The sequence below is a fragment of the Gaeumannomyces tritici genome (assembly GCF_000145635.1).
Source record: "Gaeumannomyces tritici R3-111a-1 unplaced genomic scaffold supercont2.10, whole genome shotgun sequence".
Lineage (NCBI taxonomy): Eukaryota > Fungi > Ascomycota > Sordariomycetes > Magnaporthales > Magnaporthaceae > Gaeumannomyces > Gaeumannomyces tritici.
In genome coordinates this window covers 340849-351720 of record NW_008804554.1, presented here as the reverse complement: position 1 = coordinate 351720, position 10872 = coordinate 340849, and the positions used below count along the sequence as shown (strand labels likewise).

The 10872-nt window shown below is 61.3% G+C and overlaps 5 protein-coding genes across 5 annotated transcripts; 3 read left to right on the top strand and 2 right to left on the bottom strand.

The window, feature by feature from the left end:
* GGTG_12964 (hypothetical protein) lies at positions 1-2403 on the top strand. Its single transcript, XM_009230866.1, has 4 exons — positions 1-148; positions 225-312; positions 409-1440; positions 1548-2403. Exons 3-4 carry the CDS (start codon positions 566-568, stop codon positions 1867-1869), a joined length of 1197 nt encoding a protein of 398 aa, XP_009229130.1. The 5' UTR covers positions 1-148; positions 225-312; positions 409-565; the 3' UTR covers positions 1870-2403.
* On the bottom strand, positions 1930-4968 carry GGTG_12963 (hypothetical protein). The gene is made up of 2 exons (XM_009230865.1): positions 4225-4968; positions 1930-4052 (listed from the first exon to the last, which is right to left on the bottom strand). The coding sequence occupies exons 1-2, from the start codon at positions 4688-4690 to the stop codon at positions 2428-2430; spliced, it is 2091 nt and encodes a 696-aa protein (XP_009229129.1). The 5' UTR covers positions 4691-4968; the 3' UTR covers positions 1930-2427.
* Positions 4969-5229: 261 nt separating this feature from the next.
* GGTG_12962 (hypothetical protein) lies at positions 5230-8757 on the top strand. Its single transcript, XM_009230864.1, has 3 exons — positions 5230-6063; positions 6120-6639; positions 6726-8757. The coding sequence occupies exons 2-3, from the start codon at positions 6150-6152 to the stop codon at positions 7322-7324; spliced, it is 1089 nt and encodes a 362-aa protein (XP_009229128.1). The 5' UTR covers positions 5230-6063; positions 6120-6149; the 3' UTR covers positions 7325-8757.
* Positions 8338-9404, bottom strand: GGTG_12961 (hypothetical protein; the record flags this gene model as incomplete). The annotated part of the gene is made up of 1 exon (XM_009230863.1): positions 8338-9404. The coding sequence occupies one exon, from the start codon at positions 9402-9404 to the stop codon at positions 8355-8357; it is 1050 nt and encodes a 349-aa protein (XP_009229127.1). The 3' UTR covers positions 8338-8354.
* Positions 9360-10829, top strand: GGTG_12960 (hypothetical protein). The gene has a single exon (XM_009230862.1). It carries the CDS (start codon positions 9911-9913, stop codon positions 10799-10801), a length of 891 nt encoding a protein of 296 aa, XP_009229126.1. The 5' UTR covers positions 9360-9910; the 3' UTR covers positions 10802-10829.
* Positions 10830-10872: the final 43 nt, after the last annotated feature.

The window sequence follows — 10872 nt, the reverse complement described above, 5'->3', positions numbered from 1 at the left end:
TTGGGCGGCGACGGCGACGGCGACGCGCCCCAGATCGCCTGGGCCCGCAGCCTGCAGGACAAGGGCGCCGTCGCGTTCCCCGGCCGGGTCGAGGGCTTTGTGGCCGTCGGGGAGGAGGATCGGCTCGGGCTCGGGCTGCTTTATGCTGGTGAGTTGCCGTGGTTTCTACTTCCCCCCTCCTTTGGAGTCTGAAGGCGTTGCTGATGGCTATGTTGCTGGAACAGTGTGCAGTGACCCGATACGTGGACCGAACTTGCCTGGGCGTGATCTTCCTGTTTATAGCAACTACTTTTACAGGGACGAGTACGATCAGTACGTCTGCTGCTAATCCCCTCAAACCTTTTCTGCCTCCTCGTGCGGTAGCAACCCTCTACCCTGGCTGATATACCTACCAAAAAAAAAAAACAGCATCCAGACCGGCCCGGACATAAACCCAACCTTGTCCAGGTTTTGCACCCGTCAAAAAGAAGACCTCTTCAGACTAAAAGACATATCCACAATCACCTGGGACCCCGCCACCGAGAGCATCGTCCTGACCTCCTCGGCCGGCGCCCACAGCAGCACCATGGTCCGCAGGCTGCGCCTCAACCGACACGACGACGACGACGACGGCGACGACACCCCAACCTGGCCGCCCAACCGCCCCGCCGGCTTCTCGGACCACGTCGGCAAGCTCCCGCCCGTCTGGGCCTGCGCCGTCGCGCCCCGGGCCAGCAGTGCGGGCCCGTACCTCGCCCTGGGCACCGACCGCGGTGTCCTCGTCATGCACGACCACCACGCCGCCGCCACCACAGACGGCCGCCGCCGCAGCACCGTGACGGGCATATCGGCGCCGCCGCGTCGTGGGAGCGCCGCCCCGCCAAACGTCGTCCCCGGCGGCGAGGTCTTTGCCCTCGACTTTGTCGGCGGCCACCCGCACGTCCTGGCCTGCGGCGGGAGGGGGCCGGCGGGCGTGTGCGTGGCGGACCTGCGCGAGGAGCGGGAGTGGCGGCGGGGCGCGTTCGCGGCCACCGAGGGGGGGATCTGCGAGGCGAGGGTTGATGTTGTTGCGGGAGGTCCCCTGAGAAGCGTCGTTACGAGCTTTAGCGGCGCCGCCGCCGGGAGGAGGAGGAGGATGCTCTACAGCGACGGCAGCGTCCTTCCGCAGAACGGCAAGGAGCCGCAGACGGCGCTGCTCTGCCACCCGGGCCACGGCGGTGACGCGCGGTATGCGGGGCTCGTGTTCCCCGAGGGCGTGGCGAGCGCGGTGCCGTACGGGTCGGGCCGGGGCGGCGGCGGCGGCGGCGACGACTACAAAAGCGTGCGCTGGCTGCAGGCGGCGCGCGAGCCCGTCGTCAACCACGTCGTGTCACTGAACCGTCACCAGCTGCTCACGACCGGCATCGAAGGCCGCATGCACGTGTGGGACCTGCGGCGGCCGGGAGGGGTGCCTTATACGACGTGCGTTTTTTTTTTTCCTCTCTCGTTTCACCCCTTACCTCTGGTGTGCTTTATCAAGACAAGAGAGAGGGAAAAAAAAGATATCAGATAGCTAACGAAGAAAACAGCTTCCCCGCCTTCAAGAACACGGCCACGGTCCGCGGCCTCGGCCTAGCCGTCGAAAAGACGCTGGGCGTCGTCGCCGCCGCCAACGACGACGGCTCGGTGCGCCTGCACTCGCTGCGCTCGGGCCTCCCGCTGCCCTCGCCCGCGCTCGACGGGGCGTTTCCCGCGTCGTCGTCGTCGTCGGCGCTGCCGTGCCCCCGCCTCCAGTGGGCGGAGCTGCCCGGCGACCGCGCCCCGAGCCTGTTCGCCGCCCGTGGCGCCACCGTCTGCAAGTTCTCGTCGGGCGTCGACTCGCGCCTGCGCGGGGACGAGTTCTCCGAGTAGGCGTGGTGTGTTGTGATGTGGTGTGCAGTGCGGCGTGCTGCTAGTGCGAGGCGTTTTGCGATGTTTTTCTCTTCTTTCACTTTTCGCAGTTCACACAACCTCTGTATCAGGAGGGCGTTCGCAATGTGCGCAACTGCAGCCATGTTTTCTTTTTCCTTCTATAAACGCCACATGTACGCTCGAGGCACTCGGCACACCCTATCCACCGCATAGACTGCCACGTACGCCCCTAGTAGTTTGTTTGTCTGACCTGCCTAGCTTTCTCGATCGAGCAACGCCGGTCTTGGAGGACGGGCACAGCTCTCGTTTAGCGACAGGGCTGATTAAATAAAGCATATCCGATGCGGCGGCAAGCAAAACGCCGGTAAATATGCACCCAACATAACGACGCCAACCCTCTCAAGACCTATTCGCCCGCTCCTCGATATCCTCCTGTGCGCCGTCTCTGCCGCCGTCCTCTCCTTTTATTTTGATTATATATTCCCAGCCCCTGTCGTCTATAGCTATTTTCCCCAAGTTTTGACTTCAATGTCCCGTCTGCAGCGGCCGCCTAGGGCCCTATTTCTCGCTGGCCAGGATGATGCGTCCGTCCTCGGTCTTGAGGTTGAATGTGCCCTCGAGCCTGGGAAAGGCCCTCAGGAAGGCCGGGCCCAGGGTCCAGTTCTCGTTGCGGCGCAGGTGGCGCTCGAAGACGGGGTTTATCATGAGCTCGTCGCCGTCCTGGCTCTGCAGCAGCGCGTCCGTGTCCTCATACGGCCAGTTGAGCGAGATGGTGGTGGTGAAGGGGATGAAGAAGTGCTCAAAAGGCACCGACGGCACCGACGTCGCCGACGCCGACGACTGCGGGGTGGCACGGCCGTTGGCGCTGCTGTTGCTGCTGCCGCTGCCGTTGGCCCCGTCGGCGTCGCCCCCGACCGTCTCGGCTCGGCTCAGGCCCCCCTCTACTGAAGGGGCGCCACCCGTGGCTTCGCTGTACTCGCGCGCAAGCTTGTCGCGCATTATCGGGAACGGGAGGTGGTCGAACCAGACCGGGTGCGAGCACGACAGCTGCGCGGGCGAGGGCCTGCACCAGGGCGGCAGCCGCTCGAGGTTGTCGGGTGTCGGGCTAACGTGCCAGCGCATGATGAGGAACATGATGTATAGCACGGCAACGCGCTCGGGCAGCCCGGCCAGGCCCGGGAACGTCTGCAGGATGTCGGTAAAGACTTTGGACAGCGGGTGCGAGAAGCGGCTGTTGCCCGGGTTGAGGAGCGACGAGACAGAGGGATAGCGAGGCCCGATGATCTCGGACGTCGCTAGGCCCTCGGCCACCCGCTGCCGGCGCTCGCTGAGGAAGTCCAGCAAGAGGCTGTCGAGCGGGCACGTCGGGGCGCAGTTGAGCGGGATCGCAACCTGCTGGCCGGCCGTGCCCTCGTGAGCTGCGGCAGGGTACGGGGAGCCTCCGCCGAGCTGGGGGTCCAAGTTGGGGTCTAGCCGGGGGTCTAGGCGCGGGTCGAGGCGAGGGTCTAGGTTAGGGTCTATGGCAGACTGCTCCTGGTTAGACATCTGGCCGAGCGAGGGAGCTTCGGCCGAGTCCTGGAAGGGGTCGTGCTTCATGGGCACGTGACGGTAGTTGGGCGTGTCCTGGGCGCCGTGGATGTTGGGCTGCATGCGGTGGACGCGCGAGGGGTCGCCGACCAGGAAGTCGAGGCCGAGCCGCTCGGACCCCATGTCCAAGCCGTGATGCATGTGTTGGCGCTGCTGGCTCATGTCCCTGGGCTGGGCATGGCTGCCGTTCGTCTGCGGGCCGTTGACCATGTCCACCGAGCCCTCCGGGGAGGCGGTGCCTGTTGGGGTGGGCGCGTGGCGGGGAATGCCGTCAATGGGCGACGCTCCTTGGGCGGGCATGTAGTTTTGACTCGGCGACTGGTAGACGGCTGGCGCCTGCATGACGTCGGGCATCTGCCCCTGCATGGTCATGTCAAGACCGCCAGCCGCGCCGGCAACCACCGACTGCAGGGTCGAGATGACCGAGGCCAGACGCTGCTTGATGACGGCGTTTTCGGCCTCGACGGCCTCCTTGGCCCTGATGACAACCTGAAGCTCCTGATACGGCCTCTGGGCGGTCAGTTCCCGGATCCGCCGTTCCAACGACTCAATTTGGTTCCTGGTTCGCTCGCGGATAGCGCGCTGTGCCTCCCGATCTAAGTTGGGACACGTCAGCCAGGACCATGCCTCTTGTCACTCGTGTCTCACGAATAGCCTAGCGTCGTGTAACACCGGGGCGGGGAGGCCGAGTAATGAGCCAGCAGAGGGAGAGCCCAAGGATAGGGCCTATCGTAACATGTATCTTGTGCATGCACCAGAACAACATACCATTGGCCCTCTTTTTGGCAAGCTGTTCCGGCGTCAGATTGGCCACGCCACGGCCCGAGCCGGCGGCGCTGCGACGCTTCCTCCCGTCCGGGAGAAGCGGCTGGGACGGCGACTGCTGCTCCTGGCCGCCGAACCGCTGGTCGGGCGGCGGGCCGTACGGAGACTCGGCGTCGGCATCGTCGGGGCGCTCCCGCTTGAGGGACGAGGAGCCGGCGCGGCCGGACTGCGGCGAGGCTGCGGCGTGGGCCAGCCCGAGCAGGCCGCTGTTGACCCCGGCGGCAGCACCAAGGCCGTTGGCGGTGGTGTCGGCGGCGCTGTTGCTGCCGCTGCGGACCTGTATCTCGCCCAGGATGACCGGCGACGACTGGCTGGCCTGGGCCTGGGCCTGTGCGGCGGCGGCGGCGCGTGTCCTGGTCTGGGCGTGTGTGGGAGGAGCTGAGCCGTGTTTGTTGGTAGCCGACACCATCCCGGGCGAATGAGACGAGGGCTCGGCTGGCAGGGCTGGGCAGGGCTGAACACGCAGAAGAAGAAAAAAAGAGCAAGCCAAGAAGAAGCAATGAAAAAAACAACAGCAGTAACGCTGGCGGCCGAGCTCAGCCAACGCGAACAAGCCAGACAAGGCCCGATGGTTCGACACACGGAAAAGGCGTAAAGCTCCAGGGGCAACTATCACGAGCCTTGGCTTGAATCACGTTTTCCTGTCGCTTCCCTTTTTTGAGCCGACTGTTTGTCTCTGTCGTGAATCTTTTGACTCGCCCCGCGTCAAAATCGGTCGGCTTCGTTGCAGAAAACGAATCGAGTTTTTGATTCAGCGGTGCGCGGCAGGTGTGCCCGTTCACGAGTCATGATGCTGCAGGCGCCACCGGTCACCGACCAGCCTGATCAAACTTTTTTTTTGGGTTCTTATCTCTTTTGGCCTCCGTTTTGCTTGGCCCCAAGTCCCGTGTTTGATGGGACCCGCCCCACTGATATGCCTCGGCTCGACGGCACTGGGCTGTGATGGCCTGGTCAGCTGACCCTGAGCATGGGCCTGGTTAGAGAAGGGCGAGCATCAAGGCAGAGTGATGGAGATGGATATGCCTAGTATAAGTGTTTGTTTGCCCATATCTCTCTTGGGTGTATCCTATTGCATCTTATGGCTGTCGCTTAGATAGGGATCACACCACCTTGGTTGGGGTCCGGATTGTTGGCTAAGAGCTACGAGGGAGGCTAATCGTCACATCACCCCGCCACTGTCACCCTCCGCGCTCGATTGTGCAGTGGGCTGACGACATGCATATGTCAACTGGCGCCCTCGACACCAGGCGCATAGGTGGCCAACCTATGTCAACCCACTGATCCCACCCCGTCGCTCTCACCATGACCTACGAGTTTTACGACCGAACATTCCCGATTCCAGATCCCTAACAGCAACATGCCCGACGACTCTGCGTGGAACCTGGGGGAGCCGTGGATTGCCGAGGCCAGTGAGGCCGCCATCAATGGAGCTACCCGCGGAGGTCATGTCGACGTCGTGTGCCTGCTGCTCGCCCTCGGCGCAGATGTGGACTCCGAGTGCACGCATAATAATGAGCTACACACACCGCTTCAACACGCCATAGAATCAAATAATGTCAACCTGGTCCGCCTCTTCCTCGAACACGGTGCCGATGCGAACTTGAAGTTCTTCGATGGTGCTCCGGGCGAAGCTGTTGACCATCGCCACGTTTGCTTTGCCACCTCTGACTTGGACATCCTCGACCTTCTATTAACCCGCGGAGGGCTCGATATTAACGAGATTAGGACAATGCAAAGCTGTGGAATAGACACCACAAGCATTCCCTCTTTGAGAGCACCTTCGTAAGCGCCGACCGCGTCCAAGAAATGATTTGGACATGGCTAATCTCCAGTGACAGGCATATCATGTGGTGCAGCAAGGTGCCGAAATGATCGAGTGGGCAATGAACCGAGGTCTCAGCGCATCCAACATGCTCCTCGAAGCAGTCAAGCCTGGAGACTATGAGACGCTGCGGTACCTGGTGCTCGACCTAGGCCTCAAAGACGCCGACTTCTACCCGCTATCCGAAATTCATAGCTGGCGAGAGGGCCAGTCCGAATCATTCGACCAATGCCTACCCGCCATCAACCTCCTCGTTGGCACCTTGTCCGAGGACAGGGCCAAGCAGCTACCAACCGTCCTCTGTGCTGCTCTGGAAAACGATCTCAAGGACGTGTTACAGTTCTGGCTGGATTGGGGGGTCGACATAAACGGCTATTCAACCGTCGGTCTGACTGCATTGCACACAGCAATCATTAGTCACTGCACGGTAGACTTCGTCGAGATGCTTCTCGAGCGAGGTGCAGATGTGAACCGCCGCACAGTTGGCTTCGCCCCCGAGCGTTATGGGCGCAGTGTCCACGGTGGAAGCAACGCTTGTGAGATAAATCAAGGTCCTAGAGGATCACGAGTCCCATATGCCTGCTGCCGACTTCTGACACGGTCCCGCTCTGCAACTTAACAGTGCACCTTGCCTACTCAGGAGGCAGGAAAATGAGGGCAGGAGTCGCCGAGGCTCTGTTGGCTGGCGGCATCGATCGAGAGGCCCGAAACGAAACCGGTTCTACTCCGATCCACGAGCTCGCCACATTCATCGGAACAAATGGTCTTTACCCAACCGAAATTGAAGAAGCGATAAGAATCCTACGAGACTGCACAAGGGATCTCAAGGATATCAATGCGGTCAACCACGAAGGCAAAACCGCACTGCATTGCACCGCTGGCGCCGAGGGATTCCTAGAGTACCAGAAAGAAGCCGCCATTATTCTGATCCAGCGGGGTGTCGATCCGAACATCAAGGACAGCAGTGGAATGACGGCAGAAGGCTTTTTTCGACACGCTCACGACGTTTCTTTCAAGGATTGGATCGAGTTGGGCCTATGTGAGGCCGTAGAGCAAGCGTTGGGACTGGATAGCCTGGCGCAGTGCCGCGCTTTATACACAACTCGTTCTCTAGCAAAACATAGGCACATACATGTGGCACCCAAGCCATCACCACCTCCCAACGCCCGCCCAGTAAGTCTCGGTGCTGTTGGCGGCAGGATAACAACCACGCTGCCCTAGATGGCTGAACATCGAAAGCATGGGCCAGTCAGGGTGTGATGGAAAGGGGAGAAACTTACTGCGCCTTGTTTCTTCTTCCCCCTTTTTTTGTCGGTCCCGCCTTGTCCCTACGACCAACAGCGCCACCAGCGCCGCGGGAGCCCCCCGGTGCGGTCTGGGCCGAGGCAAGATTGGGGAGGGGGGTAATGCCCAACAACGGCGCAACGTGATGGTCGCACTAGCTCGTGCGAGCCTACCGTCCCCTTCCCATCTTTCCCCCTTATCCCGCCGTGGCAATGTTGTCAGGGCCCATCCTACAGCACCGCCCGCGGTGTGTTTGTGTTTGGGGTTCCATCGGCCATGCAGGCCTGGCTGGGGAGATGGCCACGGCAGGCTTTTGACTCAGCAACAGTCGGCATCAAGGCTCGGAATAGGTTGGTGTGGTTGTTGGTTCTCGAGCCGAAGCTCTGGGGTGTGGGTTTGCCGTGTGGAATAAGCGCAGTGCTAACTTCCATGCCCTCTAGCGAAGAGGCGCAATGCGCGCGCAGCTCCCCAAATAGCCCACTATGTTTTAGCCTGTTAACCAACAACCTGCCAGCTCCTCTCAGCCCCAGGGCGCCATTGCATCACTTCAAAGAGAGAGAAAAAGAAGAAGTAAAAGAGGAAAACAAAAACATACAACACCGAGGATTCCCCAATGGTCACCCACCTGAGTACTAGTTCGGACCTCATATGTTTTGGTACTTGGAGATTTTGAGAGCGGATGGGATCCTAGGGGTCCAGAAACGGAGGGTTTCGCCTACAAAAAACGGATGCCTCTGCTCCCCTTTGCTCCCACCGTCCAACGGCCGTCTGCTGCGCCTCACCCTATACACCCACCAGGGAGAAGACGGCGAACGGCATGATGGATACAGATAGAGTTAAGGCGTTACGGCGTACAAGAATGATAAATTTCGTTAGGGGCCTCGGTGCTTTTCAAGGCAATTTGAAAACCTTACCCTGTCTGCCGATCGTGAGGCCACAAGTCAACCAGAATCGTGTATCAGGAATATTAGTGGCGGCGCCTTTTCCTTTTCAGGCCTTGTGGCAGCTGAGGGGGTAACCCCTTGCTTGATTCCCAGAGCGCCTGAGCGTCCGCGCACAAGCCAAAGTGTTCAAGGAACCCTCGAGCAGTATAGCACCGATCCCGGATGCGGTACAAGTCGAGGCCGCTCGGAACTGGTCTTCGCTCGACGGCCGCTTGGCAGCCCTTGCAGCTCAGGTGGCGGGTGGCCTTGCCAAGCGGCGATGCCCGGTCGATGTGCGGCAGGGCCGTGACCACCATGCACCTCGCGACCTCCGGGTCCTCCTTGTCCGCCGGCGGCTCGGGGCAGGAGGCGCCAAAGGCGTCGAGCACCGCGGCGCAGGACACCAAATACCGCCGTCGGGTTCGACGCTGGTCCCACAGCCCATATTCGCCAGGGACCGTATGTACGGCCAGCAGCGCCTCCCTCAGGCGCCGTCGGGGCAACGCGGAGGCCTTGGCGGCCGCGGCGGCAGACACGACGGCCAGCTTGGGCGAGGTTTGGATGCAAGGGAAGCAGCAGCGCTGGAGGGTTGGGATAAACAGGACCGGCCCAAAGAGGCCGCAAAAGGCGCAGGCCCCCGAATCTGACACGAGATCCCATAGGTCGTTCAGCGTGACGCGGGGCGCCACGCCAGTCAGGAGGAGGGCGTGGAGGACTGATGGCGCGTGCGTGGCGACGGCCCGGTACTGGGGCGAAGCGAAAGCGACGTGCCGGGCCAGGTTGTTAGTTCCTCGGAAGCGGAAAACAGAAAGCACGTCGAGCTCAAGAAGGATGTTTGCGAGCAGTTCCGGCGGCAAACGGCTGAGCGCGCCAAGAGAAGAAGAAGACGACGACGAGAAATCTAGGCGTCGGAAGGGTTCCAGGACGGAGGCGCGCACGCCCGGGTGCTTTCGCTTCTCGTCTGGGTTGGGGCGGATGCCGATTCTGTCCCAGGAGTCGCGGTAGTAGGTGGTAGCGCGCAGGATGGCTGCCTTCGACCGCTGGCGCTGCTCACCATCGGCGTTTTGGGGAGGAGGGGCGGATGTAGACGGCATTGTTGCTTGTCGACAGGTGACGATGCTACGTGAGGACGCGTTGGCGCGAAATCGGGTTGGGATGATTGCCACCAATTAAGCGCATTTCGCAAATATTGGACTATCCCAAGCCCACCCAGCCATGCTGGCGTCGACGAGAAAGTAATTGAAACGGGTTTCAAAAAAGAATAGCAGCCAAATTGGTAAAGTTGGTTCAATGCAGGGAGGAAAGCAATACCCAGAGGTGGGCGATTTCTTTTCCTAATAACTATCCACGTAAAGCACCGCCAAAGAAAATATAAGTTCGATAAAGACAGGAAGGGGATAATAAAGCAACAGACGAGATGAGAACCCTCCCTCCAGGTAGCAGCTGGATTGGTGGGACTCAGCTCGAACGACATTTACACGCTTCGGAACAGGCGTTTCGTGCAATGTTGTGTTTCCAGACCGCCAACCTTCCTTTCCCATCTCGACTAGCACAGGTTCAATTCTCCCACTACCAACATCTTCATACTCGATAACAAACCATGGCGATCGTACAAGCCACCCCCAGCATCATCTCGATGGACTTCGGGAACGGCCGCGACGACAGCCACTTCCGCATCCGCTCCGGCCACAAAGTCAAGTATATCACCATCCTTCCGAGGACCCTCAGCGTGGACACCCTCGATGACATGCCGCTCGACTTCGAGGCCATCCTGCCGCCGCTGGACTACGGCGGCGACGGCTGGACGCATGCGAGCGTGTTCCGGGACGCCCAAACCGGCGAGCTGGCGGCGTCGCTGTCGTCGCCCACCATGGCCGGCGTCGAGAGCGTGTGGCACCCGGAGATGATCGATATGATGGACCTGGACAAGATCAAGACGTGGAGCATGCTCGTGCAGCTTTGCAGATACCACCCGTCGTCATCGTCGTCGTTGTCGTCGCACGTCGACCAAGACGAGGCGGGGGCGGCGACGGCGACGGTCGCCGGCCCGACAACAAGAGTCGTCGTCGCCAAGATGGCCCGCTTCGAGTGGGAGGTCGCCTACATCGAGGGCGAGACGAGAGGGTACAAGCTGCTCGAGGGCACCGGCCTCGCGCCGAGGTTCCTGGGCCACATCCACGAGGGCGGCCGGGTGATGGGCGTGCTGCTGGAGCTCTTGGAAGGCGGCCGCCCCGCCGGCGTGGAGGACCTGGCGGCCTGCTCCGAGGCGCTCGGGCGGCTGCACGCCATGGGGATCCTGCACGGCGACACGAACCGGCACAACTTCCTGGTCTTCCCCGGGGGCGGCGGTGACGGGGGCAAGAAGGTGGTGATCCTGGATTTTGAGAAGCACAAGGAAGGGGCGAGCAGGGACGAGTTGGACGCCGAGATGGAGGGGCTGAAGGCTCAGCTCGAGGAGGAAACTGGCCGTGGGGCAGGGTTTCCGCGGTAGGTGGCGCGACGGATATGCCCGAAAGGATGGTGTCGTAACTGTCCTTGGGTTGAATTCAGAATCGCCCACTA